A 20819-nucleotide genomic window follows, 5' to 3' on the forward strand; every position below is an offset into this window, starting at 1 on the left:
TACAATACTGCCAATTTTCAGGGGCATATCTTTCAAATTGGCTGAGAATTTTTCCGACAAAAATGACAAAATCTTAATAAGTCGGTTTTGCCGCTTAAAAAGGTTTCCGACTTCCTGCACAAAGCGGTTTAAAGTAAATTCAGAGTGTTGGCTCGTGCCCCGAAACGTTTTATATAGCGTCACGGTACGTAAAACTCTTCACTTCAGAGTGTTGGCCAAGTGAGAAGACACCGAATGATTAGGGATGTGTTCCATTACCAACTAAATGGTCATATCAACTATACTGTCGCGAATAAAAGTCCTGACTTACAGGAGAAAAACCGTGTTGACAGCCAATATTTTGGAGAATTATACAATGTTCAGAGGACAAGAGGTGGAATGATAGCTACCTAAATCAGTCAGTCACTTCAACTGTAAACTGTTGTGAACGGTACCTATAACTGTTAGATTGACACAGGGTATATACAGCATAATTGAAAGGAACAACCATTCACTTACTGTAAAATACCTTTCTTTCGCGGCTGCTGAATTTCACGATTTCCGCTGCGAAGCCTTTTCGGGGAGATTGATTTTCGTGGATTTAAAATTGACAGCAAATGAAATTCCAGAACAGCTGGCTCCAATTTGGCGGAAAAAGTTGTCAAGTTCAGATAGTACACAAAATATAGTCCTACGATAACGCTATCTTTTTCATTTCAGTGAGGCAATATTTCTAAAAAAAAATCATTTTCTGAAAAAAAATAATTCAAGATATTACATTCAAATTGTTTAATTGAAGAATTAAATATACAGAGAAACAATATAAGCCAAATCTAATGTGCATTAACACTACTTGGGGAAGTTAGTGTTCCAGTGTATGTATTCTTGCACGACAACCGACTGCGTTCACACATGTGTAAACGATTTCCCAGTTGGTAAGTTTATATACAGTAGCAAAGAAAATCGGAAACGTAAATATCGGATTTTGAAAACGTTTTAAAACTTTGTATATTGGCTTAACTATGTTCAAACACGAAATATGTTAATGAAATATCCATGCCACGTCTTCCAAAGTGTCGTATTTGTACAAGATCACTAATTGACTGATGTCTCATACGTCTAGTTATATGAAGAGAGATAACATACGTACAATATCGGCTTTAACTCGGTACCAATTAACGTCAAAGGGGGGTAACTCTGTTATTCTTATTGCTATATCTGATGATGTTATGTCAGTCTTTATTGTAATACAGTCATTGATGTGCTTATATCTTTATATATAGAAGATATTTATTTAAAATCAATTAAAACAAATGTAACTAATTAAAGCAACATATCTATGAAACAGATGGAGACCTATACAATTATCTATTTTGTTGTAATGAGTAACATGCGATATAGAATTTTCTTTTGTTTTAACATTGTGATGAAAGAAAAACAACAACAGCTAAACAAAAAGAATAAAGATATTTTAGTAGTATTTTATTATGTTTTTTAATAATTGTTTTATTATGCATTTTTTTCCTGGATAAATACATTATCATCATAATATCAAATATGTCAAACCCAGAGAGACGAATGTTTGCAGAAACACATAGACAATTATTATTTGTGGATGAATATTATTGTTTTATGAATAACATTACATACACGTATTCTTCGCTTTCGATATATACATCGATAGACTATTCTGTACTTGTGGGTAGGTATTGATGTGACGTCATACTAAAATTATGACGTCACAATAGATACATATATCTCTATAAAATGCAAAGACGGAATATTAAATTTAATATCGCGTTACGATCATTATCATTTGATTTTAAAGCTAAAGAGATAGGCAAAACAACGAAAATATTATTTACATACAGAGACATATAGTTTTCTATAGCGTAATGATTTTGAATTTGAATCGCAAATCGCCGAAAAGTTTACCTGTTCATCATTTTCACGTTTACAGATTGGTTATCTTTATAACCTTTTTCAATCGTTCGACTTGTGAAATTGATGAAAACTCGTACAATGAACGTCAGAACACACTTTCAATATAATATATATCTCATGAGGTAATACCTCCCACACTTTTTTTGAATAAAGAAATATATCATTTCTTCAAATCAATCACTTGAATGAAACTAGTGTATATTATAAAACGCCTATAATTAGTTTATGTATCGTGGTATTGTTACACAATCAGTGAGTATTATAATTGATGTTTCGATGATTAGTATGATGTGTCACCTTCATCTTCATCAGAAAACCAAACCTGAACAATGTCTATCACCACAACTAAGCAATATATACTTTGGATTACAGTCAACACAGTATGTGTTCTATCCTTTGTAATGATGATGATGGGAATAGAAATAAATGTTAATTACAAAACTATGAAATGTAGTTTTGTAAATAACATATTACTCTATTTTCCATTTTCCATTATAAAAGTTAACAGGTTTGGTTCCTGACATCAATATTAGTTTACGAGATATTATTCTATAATTAGGTTATTGGAGATGTATTTGCATTATTTAGGTAATATTTCCATCCATATAAAAGGAATGTAAAAAACATCCAAAGAAATACACTGGCAATATATGTTCAGGTAATTTGAACCTGAGAAATCCTGACATGAAGTTCACCTAAAATGATCTGAAATTGAGGTCAATTTCACATAAAGGACATTTCAGTTGAATTTAACATGAAAAACATTCATGTTAAAAATCAGGTCAAAATTTTCTCATGAATTTCAGGTAAATTTCACATGAAAATCCTTCATGTGCACTAAGGTAAAATTCTACACATGAAACTCAGATCATTCTCATATGAATTTCAGGTAAGTTTCAAGTATTTGACCTGAAGTAACTCTGTTTTTGAAGGTTGATTTGACCTGAAACATATCCCCTGAAATTGACCATGAAATTTACCAGACATTTAGCCTGTGAAGTGAACGATTACTTAAATATATATGGTCAATGATGCTTGCAAATATACATGTCACATAGTAACGATAGCATGGAAATAAAAAACGTCATATTTTGGAAAAGACTTTGTTATCTTTCCCAGTCTTTGTCTCTGAGGATGACGATTCCACAATCTCTTTGTAATGTTTCAGTTCGTTCCGCACGTGTAGGTTATAGGCGATCAACAATAGGATAATGACAACCATTACGGCAAACATCACCCAGAATGTCTTCATTCCATAACCATCATCTGAAACAAACAAAGTAATAAAATTATTATCGGAATCCTTACCTGACCCCGAATTCTTAAAACAAATGGAAGTCAAATGCGGAGTTAAATAAAAAAAAATAAATGTGCGCTAAATGATGGAAATAACTTAATTATTGTTTTAAGACGCTCCTTTTTGACTGATTTGTTTTTTAAACTCTTAAACATTTCAATCAATTTAAGTTTTGCCACAGCTGGTGAGGGGAATTAAAATTACAGAAGGGAATCACTATTTAAGTCTGCATATATATTAAACATTTTATGGTGTTTAAGTTACTATAAAGATTGATGAAGACGTAGTGGCCTTTGACCTTATAAATGATACATGCCATTTGGGACGATCCGTGTAAATGTTTCTACAGTTGGGGTAATTTGGCGCTGATCCTCATACTGTTCACGGAAAGTAGACGGAAACTCATGACAGACCGGAAACGCTTTGGGTGGGGTCGGGTACATGCCATATGAACTATTTATAAGCATCCTCATCCCGAACACCCCGTGCACCTGGATGTGACAGTGAAACATCCACACACCAGGGTTGTCGGCCTTAATACGTATAACAGCATATCCGCCACTTGGAATAATTAATGTATCCTTGCGCGGAGGATTGATCAAATTCAAACCAGGAACGTTATCTCCTAGCCAGCTTGAGTTTCTCCACGTAGCATCGTTACAATAGCTTGTTGTCATATCTCCATTCCCGCGACAATCGATGTCAGTGTTCTGAGAAATGAACTCTGAAGTTGACATGTTGTAGGTAGCATACCCCATTTTCAGTACGTAGAAGGAGTAACCATGGAGATGTACCGGATGTGCATCACCCGTTCCTGCACCCATATTCATCAGCACCATTTGCACGACGTCATCATGGTAAGTCGGAAGTGAATATGTACAGGAACACGTCTTATCCTCCCCACAATTTTCCTTATCACAAGTGGTAGATATCTCCAACGGTTGAGTAAGGGCAGACACAGTTGGAACCCTGAACTCCCTTCCGTTTACAGATGCAACCTCATCGGGAAGGCCGAAATTCAGAAAATGTTCTTTGAATGTCTCCATAGATGTCGCTGTTGGAGCAGGGTCGTCATCAACTGCAGCTTGAAGATGATCAAATCTTAGACAGTCTGTGTAGTAGTCGACAGGATAAGTTGTAAAAGGACAGTTAACTACCAAGCACCTGTCAAATGAAGTACATGTCTTTCTTGAGGTCGAAGGATACTGGTTTATATTTGCACCATTGTAACGCAATACCGCCTCTGATTTGTGTGGGTTTACTTCAAGCGTTTCGGCCCGTATCCAGTAGTTTCCATGAGCCTGGTCGGTAGTGATGGTAAAGTCATATCTCTCGCCAGGATTGATAATAAAAGATTCAGCCTCTACTGGTTTGAAATCATAACCGTCTGATGCAATTAGAGTCAAAGGATGATTGTCAACAGATATTCTGATAGGATACAGAGCTCCAACGTGAATTACTCTGAACCTATAGATCACATCCCTGTCAACGGAAAACTCTGATAAAGGCGCACCATTGTGTTGTCCAGATTTATCATAGTAACGACTCTTCCCATTGATCAAAACGGAAGTAACATAAAATGGGTCGAACAGGCCTCCATCAACCGAGTTCCTCAGTGGTTCAGGAACACGATTTACAAATGTCCCTAGAAGTAACTTTTGGTGATCCATATCGGCACCCCAGTGGTGGTTCCAGTCTTGTACTGTCATGATGTGCTCTCTGATGCTTGATGTGCGCTCTCTAATAATGAAGGCACCGTTCATCCCCTTCGTTCTCTGATCACCAACATGCGAGTGGTACCAGTAGGTCCCCTTTGGTTCCGCGATGAAGTCATATGTAAATGTTTGTCCCGAAAGTATAGGGCATTGCGTCACAAAGGGGACACCATCCATCCATGGACTCCGCTTTTGGGGAATTCCATGCCAGTGCATGGTCACCGTATCCGACGCCATTTTGTTGATGACGTGAACCTTAAGTCTCTGTCCCTCATACACAATAATCGGAGGACCAGGAAGACTTTCGTTTGCAACAACCACGAGTCTGTTATCTTCCCATCCGTCAGCCGTCATAACTTCATCTGCTGGAATGGGTGTAGACTGCGTCAAGTCGTCGTATTTATACAGCTTACCGTTGGATGGGTAGACCTGCTGTTCTGTCGGGTGCATCATGGTTAGTCTATGGCGGATAACTAGTGTAGTCTCACACACAGTTGCGGACTTGTCACACTCATATCCCAGGATAGGTATAACACACACCAATAGGCCAACGAGGAGGAACACCAAGGATCCCATCTGTGAAAGAAATACACAAATGTTTAAAAAAACAAACAAACAAAAAACAAAAAGAAATAGAAATAAAGAAAAAAAATTAACTCTACTATAGTAAAACGAGGCAAAAGCATTAACAACGTCCAGAGAGAGAAAGAGAGAGTGAGAGAGAGAGAGAGTGCTGACGGTCGATCTTCTGTTTGATGTCAGCGCATAAAATTGATCGTATGACAATAATACATTGTCTATAGAGAAACTAAAATTTACCTCTGTCATTCTTCTTACTTAAATATTGAACAGTACATGTAACCAAGTTGAATCGTCTATTGACTGTGTGTGAAATAGTTTCGATTCTATATCTTTTTTCTTTTAATTTCAATAGATAATGTTAAATAAGTGTCCAGAAAGTTCAATTGCACAATTACATTATAGTCTGACAGATAATGACATGGATTTTCCAACACAAACTACACCAATTGAGCGTTTATAAAAGGTTGTAATAAATACATAAGAACACGAAATTCTCACCATGACAAAAATCTGATTCACTGGAAATCCATGGAGTAATATGTTTACATCGTTGATTCTGACTGCAGTATATTGAAAGTTAATACAGTACATGTCCCGTGCATACCCCCAGAAATATAACGTGTTGTACACTAGACTCCGATTTCGCGAAACGAAAGTGTAGACTTTCGTCAAAACTTTTAGTTATGTGAAAATATTTTTAACTTTAGTCGAGTTTTGTGTTAATTTTGTTTTCTCGACACAAAAGTGCCGACTTAAATCAAAACTTCAGCTTTCTTCTTATGCATCTTATATGATTTTTTGTGTACCGCAGTAAGTTTTTGACCATGAAAGAACGCACTCTATGCTTATCTTCTGTGCATTGATGCGCATAAAATGAAGTTTGAATTGGCTGTAAGATTTCATCTTCATGAAGGTATTTACAATGTATTTACATGTATCTATAAACTATTCATCTGTAATACAACCATAGTCAAGTTGACAGATTAGGATTGGAAATGTTTAAACATAAAATTATTAAAGATGCTCCACCGCTGACAAATGATAATTTTTCTCTATCAAAAACAGGACCAGACGATTTACTATTTTTCTTCAGTTACAAAATTTACTTACTTTACACCATTACCACCATTGAAAAGTCTAAGCTTCTTATTTTACTTCAAGATAAAAATATTAAAAATAATTAATTGCATCCCGAATTGTTGTTTAAAGTGTTGTTTACACTCCTGTAATTTTCATTTAAAAAATTGCATTTGTTTTATTGCATATATGTCGTATACAATTTTTTAGCCTTCAACTGCCCCACATACTAACCGATAGCTACTACCGGATAAATTGTGCTTGATCTGTCAATACGATCACATGAATTCGACGGTAAATTGTACTTTAAACTCGTCATTTTGAGATCTCGGAAATTTCATGTTATTTTAACGCAATTCCCATGGGTTTGGGTTCTTTATATTAAAACCAGTCAAGTTTCTGAAGATAACGTTAACATTCACAAAGAACATAGCTATTTTGTTGATGCATGTATGATAGAATGCTTCACACAGCACAAAATGTAACATCAACGAATACTGTTTGTATACTAAGATTGTTTTTTAGGTCAATACAGTTTTGATGTTCTTCACGATCCAGTCTGTTTCACAACAACACGCTGTCTGTCTGGATCAATTTTAAAGCTAACTTTAGAAAATGTTTTTTTAAACAGTGTACCTTGTACATGTATAACTTTTTTTCGTGCTTAACAAGCGATTAAACTTCATACTTGCCTGATAAGATGTTCACGAATAAACACTCGTGCAATATTTCAATGTCTAATTCAGTATTTTATGCATTATTTTCCTTTGGTGCTCGAGATCCGTAACGCCTGTTTTCTTACAAACTACTGATAAGTATCCTGTGTGATTATCAAATAAGTGCATAACTTTGGAGAAGGCGATTTACCTATACGGTTTTCTACTTGGAAACGTCATTAACCCAACTAAATACCTGAACCAATATAAGAGTAATACCATACACGTTGCAATTTGATTAACGAAATTTAAAAAAACAGGTTATTAAACTAGAGTCTTATCACGATTTATCACATAATCCGCCTGATATCCAGTGATTTCGCCCCTGTAATATGTTTGCGTATGTCACTAATGTTATATGACATGGGGTGATTTTCATTGGCTAGAAATTCATTGTGACGTCAGACAGAAACAATAAAATGACGTCTGGAAAAAGAATGTGACGTCAGGATTACGAAGATGACGTGAAATTCTTTGTTAGGTAGGTATTTGTAGTTATGTGATAACAAGTATCTTAAATTTGTGTTCATTTCATATGAGATTTTTTGAAACTCGTCTCGAAGTTTTAATTTTTGCAAATAAAAAAACTTCTTAGACTCGTTTCATAAAACCCAATATGAAATTACCACTCATGTAAGATCCTATATATACAACGAATTTCGAGCCAATAAAAACGTTTTAGTTTATACAACTTTAGTAACATGTGCAAAAACATTACACGTGCGAAATCACTGGGTATTAAGTGTTTTGTATAATTAAAGACTATGTGTTATATAGATAGTCAGTACCACAAGGGTTTAAACCGGTTCTTACATCGTAGCTCAACAAAGTAAAACAGGCCACGACAGTGAAGGTTGTTTGACAGGCTGTAACAGAACACTCTACTATATATCTCCGACAAAGATCAAGTATATGTGTGTCTCGTACCATATATTTACATTTAGTTCTCAGTTTACCAAGGTTAGGGTTACATTCTTACTGTAAACAACCTTAAAACATCATTATCGCACCTCGGACAGAAATGTCCCCAAATGATTGGCGGAGAGCCGTCACGTGGTGACCCCCTAACACTTTATAGGGGGTCAGTAAATTTTATTATGGTGCAATATGGCGGCTGTCGCCCTCGCTTCAAAATTTAAACACATTCTCTTCATCTTGTTATGTATGACACTAAATACATGTAGTTATGAGATAAGGGAGATAACTCCTATAGTTTTTTTTATCAATACATCCTATGAAGGTCATATCATTGATTTAGGTTATAGAACTTTCTAGAATTTAATCATGTATAAACAAATATGTTTGTAAACATGTTGATTTTAAGTAGAGATCTAGAATGATCTATTTCCAGAAAGTTATGTGTGTTTACTTGTTTACTGTTTTTAGTTAGATATTTCTAGAAGTAGAAGGTTCTCCAATATTCTTGAATTACGGTTTAGCTATATATACTCCAGCTGTCCAAGGCTAATCAGAACTGTAATGAGACCTGTAATGAGACATATCAAGAATTGTACAGTGCCATATTAGATTCTATTGGGAGAGCTATTGTGACTTTATCTGTGGATTATTACAACACTGTGTGTGGATTTATTCATATTGCCTGGAACTTTACAAATCATCGGTGGACATTCAATTTCCTTGTGGATTTGTGATTATTGTTAATTTGAAACCTGGAAGGATCAAGGATTATACCAGGACATTCGCATACAGATAAGTAACACTTTAAATCATCGTACTAGTCTTGTACCACCACCAATTACTTTAGATATTGTAAACCATCTCTGTATAATATTGTATATATAATTAAATTGTGTTTTGAATTTAGCTGCTGGTTTCTCCTTTCTGTTATTCGTTCATGTAACAGAATTGGGGGCTCGTCCGGGATCGATATTCAATTTGTGAAATCTAACTTTGAAAAATTAATTAAGAAATTTTCAAAATTTGTGTACAAACTTTGAGTTTACATTTGAAACCAAAAGCTAGATAAATATGACTACTATGCAGGTAGAACAGTTTGTTAAAGCGCCATCCCTGGAAGTTCTTTTGCAAGTTAGTAAGAAGGATTTACTGTTATTGGGTAAACATTTAGGCCTTACTATCAAAACTAATTTGAGGAAAGCTGAAATTAGGAATGTAATTATAAGATATTTTGTTGACAATGACAAATTTGACTCTAGTGCATTAGATAGTATAGAGGAAACAGTCAGCTCAGAAATTCAAATTAGACAAATGGAACTTGAACATGAAATGAGACTAAGACAAATGGAAATAGAAAAAGAGTTAAGAGAAAAAGAAATTGAAAGAGAATTAAAAGAAAAAGAGATTGAGAGAGATCAGATGTTAGAGCTAGAGAAGCAGAAAATTCAAGCTGAAACAGAACTTAGAATGAAAGAATTAGAGCTAGCTTCTCAAGACAGTTCAAGTAAATCTAACTTTTAGGGGTTTACAAGGAAACAGAGGTTTTGATGTCAGTAGAAACATTAGGTTAGTTCCTCCTTTTCAAGAGAAAGAAGTTGACAAGTATTTTCTGCATTTTGAGAAAATAGCTGATAGTATGAAATGGCCTGAAGATAAGCTTACAATGCTTCTTCAAAGTGTCTTGATTGGTAAAGCTAGAGACATTTATTCTTCTTTATCTGTAGATGAGATTTCAAATTACCAAGTAGTCAAGAAAGCTATTTTGAAAGCTTATGAGTTAGTTCCTGAGGCTTACCGCCAGAAATTTCGAAACTCGAGAAAGAGAGATGAACAAACTCATGTAGAATTTGCCAGAGAAAAAGAACAATTATTTAATAGGTGGTGTGATTCTAAAGAAATTGATGAGGATTTCGGTAAATTGAGGCAATTATTGTTGATAGAGGAGTTTAAACGTTGTGTCCACACAAACATAAAAACTCATTTAGATGAGAGAAAAGTTGAAACACTTAGTGAAGCAGCTACAATGGCTGATGATTACGCTCTCACCCACAAAGGCTCATTTGTTAAAAACAGTTCTCAAGACAAAAACAGTACCACAGGTACTAGTAAATTTGGTCAGCCTAGGAACCCAACCTTTAGTGGCCCTTCTAACGACAAACCTAAATTAGGTGATAAGACTAAGTCTGATTCTAAAACAGATCATAGGGCAGGTGTGGGGTCTCCTTCTGGTCCTGTTTGTAATTACTGCAAGAAAGTAGGGCATACTATGTCTGAATGTTATTCTCTCCAGCGTAAGGAGCAAAGGCGTAAACAGTCAGTTCCTTCTGTGTTAGCTATGTCAAAGCCTAGTCAGAAACTTAGTGATATTGTGGAAGATTCTAAAGTGTCTGTTGAGATTAAGAGCTCAGAGTCTGATAGTGTCTTGGAGAAGTACTCTCCCTTCATTTCTGAAGGTTTTGTTTCACTTACTAGTGATATTACCAACTTGAAACCTGTGAAGATTTTGCGAGATACTGGGGCTTCTCATTCTTTGATATTAGATGGCGTAGTGCCTTTGTCTGAGGAGACCTCATCTGGTAGTAGTGTTTTGCTTCAAGGTGTAGAGTTAGGTTTTGTTAATGTGCCTCTCCATTGTGTTTATTTAAAGTCAGACTTGGTTACTGGGCCTGTCACCATTGGTGTTAGACCGGAACTTCCCATAGAGGGCGTGTCGCTCATTTTAGGCAATGACTTGGCTGGAGAGAAAGTTAGGGTAGATCCCTTAGTGTCCAGTATCCCTGATAAAACAGATGATGCTGAGACTATTCAACAGGAATTTCCTGGTATTTTCCCTTCTTGTGCTGTAACTCGTTCAATGAGTAAGAAGGTTTCTGATGTTGCAGTAGTTGAGGATCATTATAGTCCAGGGTTAGGTGACACTTTCTTGGCTCATGATATAGAGGATGTCGGGAGCAAGTGTGATCTTTTGAGCAATCCTGTAGACTTTGATAGTGATAGAGTTGTTCCTAACAAGGGTACTTCTTTGTCTGACATGATGAGCAAATCATCTTTGTCTAGAGAGGAGCTTATAGTAGAACAGAAAAAAGATCCTGAAATCTCCTTATTGTGTAATCGGGCTTTGAGTGAGGAAGAGGCGGAGAAAGTCCCGGTTTGTTACTTCCGTAGGTCAGGTGTGTTGATGCGCAAGTGGCGCCCCCCTGATGTGTCTCCCGAGGAAGACTGGAAGGTTGTCAATCAAATAGTTGTCCCACCGAGGTATAGGCAAGATATTCTGAGTTTGTCTCATGATGTACCTATGGCAGGGCATTTAGGTGTGACCAAGACTTATAACAGGATCTTAGATCACTTCTTTTGGCCCAAGTTGAAACGGGATGTGGCTGATTTTTGTAGGTCTTGTCATACTTGTCAGGTGGTAGGGAAACCTAATCAGAAAATCCCTGTTGCACCTTTGCACCCCATTCCAGCATTTGAGGAACCATTTAGTAGAGTCATTATAGACTGTGTAGGTCCTCTACCCAAAACTAAGTCTGGGAATGAGTATCTTTTAACTATTATGTGTGCTTCCACACGCTTTCCTGAAGCCATTCCACTCAGGAATATTAAAGCCCCTAACATAGTCAAGGCTTTGGTTAAATTCTTTACATTGGTTGGTCTTCCAAAAGCTGTCCAATCGGACCAAGGTTCGAATTTCATGTCTGGTATTTTTCAACAAGTCATGTACCAGCTCCAGATCAAGCAGTATAAGTCTAGTGCTTATCATCCAGAGTCTCAGGGTGCTTTAGAACGTTTTCATCAGACATTGAAGAATATGATGAGATCTTATTGTTTTGAAAACAAAAGAGATTGGGACGAAGGTATACACATGTTGTTGTTTGGCGTTAGAGAATCTGTACAAGAATCTCTTGGCTTCAGTCCCTTTGAACTTGTGTTTGGACATACTGTACGTGGTCCTTTGAAAATTTTGAAAGACAAAATTTTGGACGAAGATTCTAAAGTTAATCTCTTAGAGTATGTGTCTAACTTTAAGCAAAGGTTGACAAGGGCATGTGAACTGGCAAAAGAAAATTTGGCCGTTACTCAAACCAAAATGAAAACATGGTATGATAAAGATGCCCGTGCAAGAAGTTTTGATCCAGGTGACAAAATTTTGGCTCTATTACCAATACCGGGTCAGCCTTTGCAAGCTAGATATTTTGGACCTTATGTTGTTGAGAAAAAGGTCGATGATGTTAACTACATTGTACAAACTCCAGGGAGGCGCAAGAAAACTCAATTATGTCATGTTAATATGCTTAAGAAATATGTAGATAGAGAAGAGAGCAAGACCTCTCAACCTATTGCTACTTTGGCCTCTGTACCATCACAAAGTGAAAGTACAGCTGATATTTGTAAATTAGACTTAGATGGTGGTGTACAAGATGTAGGTTTAGACTGTGGTGTTAAGTTACGGAACTCAGATGTGCTCGCGAACTTGGACAAGAAACTATGTCATCTATCGGAAAAAGAACGCAATGAACTTAAAGATTTGATACTTGAGTATAAACATTTGTTTCCGGATACACCAGGCAAAACAGATGCTATCTATCACGACGTGGATGTAGGCGATGCGCCACCTGTCAAGCAACATCCTTACCGTGTCAATCCTTTGAAAGAAGAACACTTAAAGAAAGAAATTCAATACATGTTGGACAATGATATTATTGAACCAAGCAAAAGTGAATGGAGCTCTCCATGTGTTCTGGTGCCAAAGCCAGACAAGACATACCGGTTCTGTACTGACTTCAGAAAAGTAAACTCTGTCAGTAAAACAGACTCTTATCCAATTCCAAGGATTGACTCATGTATTGACAAAGTTGGCAAAGCCAAGTACGTAAGCAAGTTTGACCTGTTGAAAGGATATTGGCAGGTGCCATTAACAGAAAGAGCTAAAGAAGTGTCGGCATTTGTAACCTCGCAAGGTTTGTACCAGTACAAAGTTATGCCATTTGGTATGAAGAATGCCCCGGCAACATTTCAACGTCTTCTTAACAGCGTGATATCAGACCTGGAAGGCTGTGATGGATACATTGATGACGTCATCAACTACCACGACACGTGGGAAGACCATCTACGCGGGATTCGTGAATTCTTCGAAAGACTCACTACCATGAAATTGACTGTAAACTTATTGAAATGTGAATTTTGTCATGCAACTGTTGAATTTTTAGGCCATGTTGTAGGACAGGGGCAGGTTAAACCTGTTCAGGCCAAAGTAGAATCAATTATAGATTTTCCAGCTCCTGGAGGCAAGAGAGAGCTGATGAGGTTTCTTGGTATGGCTGGATACTACAGAAAATTTTGTCAAAATTTCTCTGTTATAGCAGCTCCACTTACTGCTTTGTTAAAGAAAAATGTCAAATTTGTCTGGTCAGACGAATGTAAGTCTGCCTTTGAGAAATTGAAAGCCATACTATCAAACTCACCAGTTCTGACTGCTCCAGATTTTAATAAACAGTTTAAACTGTTTGTTGACGCCAGCGATGTAGGTGTTGGTGCTGTTTTGATGCAAGAAGGTACTGAACAAATTGACCATCCAATTTGTTATTTCTCGAAAAAGTTTGACAAACACCAGAGAAATTATTCCACCATTGAGAAAGAATGTTTAGCATTGATTTTGGCCTTAAACCAATTTGATGTGTATCTATGCACTACAGTTGTGCCTGTGTTGGTCTTCACCGACCACAACCCTTTGACATTCATTGGGAAAATGAAAAACAAAAATCAAAGAATTCTCAGGTGGAGTTTGACTTTGCAAGAGTACAATCTTGACATCAAACATACCAAAGGGAAAGACAATATTCTAGCTGATGCTTTATCAAGGATTTAAATATTACTTGATATGTAAAGAAAGTTTCCTTTTCAAGAAAACTTTCTTTTCTTTAAGGAGGGGTGTGTTATGTATGACACTAAATACATGTAGTTATGAGATAAGGGAGATAACTCCTATAGTTTTTTTTTATCAATACATCCTATGAAGGTCATATCATTGATTTAGGTTATAGAACTTTCTAGAATTTAATCATGTATAAACAAATATGTTTGTAAACATGTTGATTTTAAGTAGAGATCTAGAATGATCTATTTCCAGAAAGTTATGTGTGTTTACTTGTTTACTGTTTTTAGTTAGATATTTCTAGAAGTAGAAGGTTCTCCAATATTCTTGAATTACGGTTTAGCTATATATACTCCAGCTGTCCAAGGCTAATCAGAACTGTAATGAGACCTGTAATGAGACATATCAAGAATTGTACAGTGCCATATTAGATTCTATTGGGAGAGCTATTGTGACTTTATCTGTGGATTATTACAACACTGTGTGTGGATTTTTTCATATTGCCTGGAACTTTACAAATCATCGGTGGACATTCAATTTCCTTGTGGATTTGTGATTATTGTTAATTTGAAACCTGGAAGGATCAAGGATTATACCAGGACATTCGCATACAGATAAGTAACACTTTAAATCATCGTACTAGTCTTGTACCACCACCAATTACTTTAGATATTGTAAACCATCTCTGTATAATATTGTATATATAATTAAATTGTGTTTTGAATTTAGCTGCTGGTTTCTCCTTTCTGTTATTCGTTAATGTAACAATCTAAATATACCACTTCATTACCGTAAAACTATATATTACTTGTTAATTTTTGTGTAAAAATAATTTTAATCGTTTTAATACTGAAATGCATTTTTTAAATACGAGTTGCTTCCCCTACGCCAGTTTGAAAGTTGATGACGCGGCGAAAGTCAAACGTAACAATTCAAGCGTTTTCTAGACTGTGATTATAAACAAATGGAGGTGTTCGTACCTACAGACCAATCTGCACTCTACTCTACAATCAATTTATCGGCATCACTTTCAAGTGATTATCTCAGCGAGAATGCACAGATGATCAAGGAGATTGTTTTTAAAATGTTAGATGGACGTTTGTGTCACTCTTGTTTGTGATGCTTTCAATATACAGACGGTCTGGTGTCGTATTGAGGTAGGCCTACTGCATGACTGTGCACATAGGAATGTCGAAATTATTGTTGATTGATGAATTATTCATTATTATTCTGCAGGTTCCTTATACAGTATATTTGAAAATTCTTGAAAGAAATACATAGATAAATATTTAGCCTAGGCCAATTATTCTAAAAGTGGATATTGTTTGTTATCATTCGTGCCAGTATGATTTAAGTTTGATTTCAGATTCTTGACCAAACAAATAGGAAACCAAGAATTAATAAAACAAATAAATGGTCCTCGATGCGATAAATTCGTTATATAGTCAGTTACTGACCCCCTATAAAGGCACAGAGGGTCAGTAAGAAGTATAGGAGGCTCGGGCTACGCCCTCGCCCCCTATAAATCTTACTGACCCTCTATGCCTTTATAGGGGGTCAGTAACTGACTATATAACTAATATTATGGTGATTGAACAATCCCGTCCAATTCATAATAAGATCCTATTTACCCGAGTGAAGTCCTTAGAACCTAGAGTTCTCAGTAAGCTATAAGATATAAAGATGAAAGGTGAAAATGAATTCCAGTTGAGTGTTAGTGGTATCCAATAGCCTTTAAATGGAACCCCAAAAATTCTTAGTGATGTTATCTTATGTAGTAATATATGAAAAATGTGTTTTTACGCATTAAAGAAGCAAATAATTTGTTTCTGTTGAAAACATCATTGGATATTTATAAATTTAAATATTCAATGATAAAAATGATGACGTTAAAATTATTGTTTTCTGTGTTAGATGTAGACATTTAAGGAAAGCATAAATCGGCTTTACACTTACAAACCCTAACAATACTGTATACGTAAGAATAAAAAGGTATTACTATCCATATGGTCACTGTTTTTGATGTTTTTATGTAACGTAATATTGTAAGCGAAAAAAACATATCTTGAAACTACGTATATTAATCACTCTATAGAGCATAACATATTCCCGATCGCCCTAACTAGGAAAAAACAATACATTTAATGCTTCAATACTTTACAATAAAAAGAACTATCATAAAATCACAATCCTATATATAAGGTATTCTTACTTCCTTATGTTGTTTGTCAATGTATCGATCATTTATTGTTTTCTTTGTTAGCAGATTGATGGTCGTTTATTGATTGATTAAACGACCTTTAGATGGGGATAACATGATAATGTAAGTAAACATTTACCATCAAGTACGAACATACCAGGTAGTATTGAAAGATAGTACTCACAATAGAAGTTAGAACAGGAAAACAAACAAAAAAATTTTTTTTTAAAAATTTAACAATAATTGGTATGAAAAGACATTGTAGGTTGCTTAGTTATCGATGAAAAAAAATTCCAACAGCTGCCTTGAATGAATTAAGGCGCTTCCTTTAATAAAACTGTGTTATGCCATTTCCACAATATGAGAATCGAGGTGATAAAGCGAGCACTTCAAGGTCAAGTATACATTAACAAAAATACCTCCTTTTTAATGAAGTATTTTCGTGGTTTTCAGCATAGCTCTTCAAATACAAATCACAATAAAGTTGTTGTTTAAGTCACAGGGACTTGTCTCGAATTACAACCATCGGTCAAATATATTTACATTTGTGTATATGGATACATATATACAGTTGTATATATTATATATTGACCATTCGTATGAGGTCCCTGTGGTTTTAGTCAGATGGTATATATGGATACATACAGTTGTATACATTATATATCGACCATTCGTATGAAGTCCCTGTGGTCTTAGTCAAATGGTTTCTATGGATACATATATAGTTGTATACAATATATATTGACCATTCGTATGAAGTCCCTGTGGTTTCAGTCAGATGGTAATTCATATTTGACATTAAATATAATTAAATTCAACAAAAGTTCTGATACGTCATTTGCAGTATTTTAATGTTTTCCCTTTTGATAGCCCCTACATCCAAATCTAACTGTTAGCTTCCAAGACATTGGATTAAAACTAATTTAGTTTCTAATACGTAAAGTTATTGTGCACACGTATAATGTAAAGTAGATTTATTTGGCACACGTGCAATGTAAGTTAGAGTTATTGGGCACACGTTCAATGTAAAGTAGAGTTATTGGGCACACGTTCAATGTAAAGTAGAGTTATTGGGCACACGTGTAATGTAAGTTAGAGTTATTGGGCACACGTGCAATGTAAGTTAGAGTTATTGGACACACGTGTAATGTAAAGTAGATTTATTTGGCACACGTGCAATGTAAGTTAGAGTTATTGGGCACACGTGTAATGTAAGTTAGAGTTATTGGGCACACGTGTAATGTAAATTAGAGTTATTGGGCACACGTTCAATGTAGAGTTATTTGGCACACGTGTAATGTAAAGTAGATTTAATGCGCACACGTGTAATGTAAAGTAGATTTATTGGGCACACATGTTATGTAAGTTAGAGTTATTGCGCTCACGTGTAATGTAAAGTAGAGTTAATGCGCACACGTGTAATGTAAAGTAGATTTATTGTGCACACATGTTATGTAAGTTAGAGTTATTGCGCACACGTGTAATGTAAAGTAGAGTTAATGCGCACACGTGTAATGTAATGTAGAGTTAATGCGCACACGTGTAATGTAAAGTAGAGTTAATGCGCACACGTGTAATGTAAAGTAGAGTTAATGCGCACACGTGTAATGTAAAGTAGAGTTATTGGGCACACGTTTAATGCATTGCTAGGAAAACCTGGTATGGGAATAGAGAATAGAAACTGTCATTATTCAAAATCCTGAACTGAATATGCTTCATCCTCAATATTACAGGAATTACTATCACTGTCGTTTTATCATCCCCTGGACTATGTCAAAGTTAATCGTAAGACTTTTCAGGAGAAAAAAAAAACCCTGACCATTAAAAGTCTTCCGTTGAAGATTATGTTTAAGCCAATCTTCAAAGCCATACAGTCAACCAGTGTACTGTTATTCGGTTATTTTGATGTTCACACAGAGGCTCCAGTTATGCTATGGCATAGTTAAAGAGTGGATATAAAAACATTGATAGTAACCCCTAGGATATCGTGGGTGCATTTGCTACATACTAAGTGTAAATTACGATTGTGTTACAATAAAATCTCCTGAAGACTGTCCTGATGTCATTTTTCATCAGTGCATAAAACAAAGTTTCTGTGGACAGAGAGGTTATATAAGAAAGAGCGGGAATTTCATGGTATTCAACTGTACAAATCCCTCATTGCTTAAAGCTTTATCCTTTTGTGTTTGTATGTCGTATATCCCATCAAAAAGTGATAAATTTGACATTTTTGTAATAGTAAGCGATAACATAATTGATATATAGCTCAATTGCTTATTCTCGTCTTATCTCGTCTGGTTTGGAGTCATTAGCGCGAGTTGACAAGCATTTAAGAAATAAAAAAGGAGAAAAAGGAAAATATCAAGACATAAAATGTCAAGTGTCGTCCATATGAAAAAAATATTCCACAAGTATATTAACACAATAGAAAATTAAACGCTTAAGCATACATCCAAATGATACACTAACTTACATAACCTAACTATTTAGTGTTCCATCAAACGAGTATATCTTTATCTGAACAATATTGACAAACGTGCTCACTAAGAAGAAAATGGATTACGGTGATTCGAGGTTTGTAAACCTTGAAAACATTTAGGTACATATTCCAACAACAAATCTCCATTTAATCTTTATGCAACCAAGTCTAAATTACTGTTTATGTATCAATTAAAATAATTTAAGATATAAAGCGTATATAAATGTATTAATTAGGAGATATTATATTAGATCAACTGGAGGTAAACTTACCTTTCCTGTGCTGATCCCGAGTGTTACGAAAGCTATTTCCTCACTGATCCTAATACACGTTAGCTGTATGGCGAGAGAGTTGACCTGTTACAGCGATTCGCTTCAGGGAATCTCGATCCATGTGACGGGTGCAAGGCAGATCTGGTGCAGACTAAATATAAACACAAAATTATAATCCAATAAAAAGGAATAATCAATTATGAAATATACATACAACAAAGTTTTATGTAAATATTTTTGGGTGTCCATCAACGCTGTTAAATATCAGTTTTCGCGTGGTTGCCTTGGCCATGGTGTGCTATATATATCCACGTGTAATTATAATGCATTTATGTATGTATACAGATACAGATACCTTTTTACCTCTGGGCACCACTATCATGTATAAAGTTGATCTCCTTTTAAAATTGTCCCTTAACATCCAGAAGTAACGTAGAAGTGGTACGTTACAGTAAACCTAAAATCACATACATTGAAGTGACAATGCGTATTGTCAAAAATGAATATTGCAGTGATGTTGAAAATATATATCAAAGTTTCGGAAATAGAATTTCTAAAACATGACCTATCATAAAACGTTGTCAAGTCTTTTTTCGGGAATATACTGTGTTGTTGTCAACAAATACACTTATCTTCGAAATTATGATAATACTAAATAAGTATATAAAAGCAAATAAGAATGAGTTTTGATTCTATTTTTTTTTCAACTGAATTCCATTGTTTTTTAAAACGAAATTCCATGACACAGAAAAGGCAAGCCTTTAAAAAGATTATATTGCTGAACATGTGTGTGTGCCTTGGTCTGATAATATTCCAATGTTCAGTTTTGACAAATGGCATATTCAAAAATGTATAAGTAGAGAGTAACCACTTAGATACAAATGAAATGAATGCGTGTACTAATAACTGGCTGCACTACCTGTGTTGTATACATTGTATGTCGCATAGAAATATTTGTTTACTTTGGGACTTCTAGCAACATTTCAGAAGAGACCTAGCTTATTACCCGAAATAGTTCGGTACAAAATTCCGTTCCTAGATCTTCTCTTAAGTTAGTACAAATGCGGGGAAGTGTGTGGTGACTGACATCACGATTCTTGTTCTACTGGATAACTTATACAGAAAAATATGTGGATAAATGTGACAAACAAATTACTAATAGTAGTATAGGCCCTTGTCGACGAAACATCCTCAATGTTTCTATTTTCCGTGTATTTTGATCGGTTGGCCAGTGTAACTGGACTCATTACAAAACAAAAATTGTACAGGTGTAGCGTATTTAACCTCGGGGTATTTTGACGGAAGTAACCGAATATTGACAGTATATTTATACACACCGTTCGAGTCGTCAACGGGAAAATGTAGTTGTACGATTATATATGGTAACCCATACAAATGTTTATTTTTAAAGATTGCTTAGACCTTAGGCCAAAAACTATTATGTCTGTTTAGGGTTACATTAGGGGAAAATAGGGTCGGTAGGTCGAGAGGATTTTTTAGTATCTTTCACTCGGAGTCTGAGATCGAAATCCCGTATTTTTTCGTAGAAAAGTGGAAAAAAATTAGGGTCATGGGTAAAAAACTAGGGTCGGTCGGGTAACCCTAAACAGACGCATGCCAACTGTATAGTATGATAATAAAATATCATTGAAGTGAAATATTGTCTAACCACAATTGTTGTAGTGGCAAATCTTATCATATTCTGTCGTCAGTAAGTGATGCAGTGCATGAAATCATGAAATTTAGAAGAAAATTATCGGATAACGAA

The 20819-nt window shown here is 35.3% G+C and overlaps 1 protein-coding gene across 2 annotated transcripts; it reads right to left on the reverse strand.

Annotated features, from left to right (window-relative positions):
• Positions 1-1438: 1438 nt before the first annotated feature.
• Positions 1439-19198, reverse strand: LOC138336204 (uncharacterized). Of its 2 annotated transcripts, XM_069285578.1 has the most exons (3): positions 19052-19198; positions 3537-5511; positions 1439-3189 (listed from the first exon to the last, which is right to left on the reverse strand). In XM_069285578.1, exons 2-3 carry the CDS (start codon positions 5509-5511, stop codon positions 3008-3010), a joined length of 2157 nt encoding a protein of 718 aa, XP_069141679.1. In that variant the 5' UTR covers positions 19052-19198; the 3' UTR covers positions 1439-3007. The 2 variants fall into 2 exon arrangements, with proteins under 2 accessions (XP_069141679.1, XP_069141678.1); XM_069285577.1 differs by lacking the exon at positions 19052-19198 and having other exon boundaries at positions 3537-5794.
• Positions 19199-20819: the final 1621 nt, after the last annotated feature.

Source organism: Argopecten irradians, chromosome 12 (genome assembly GCF_041381155.1).
Source record: "Argopecten irradians isolate NY chromosome 12, Ai_NY, whole genome shotgun sequence".
Classification (NCBI taxonomy): domain Eukaryota; kingdom Metazoa; phylum Mollusca; class Bivalvia; order Pectinida; family Pectinidae; genus Argopecten; species Argopecten irradians.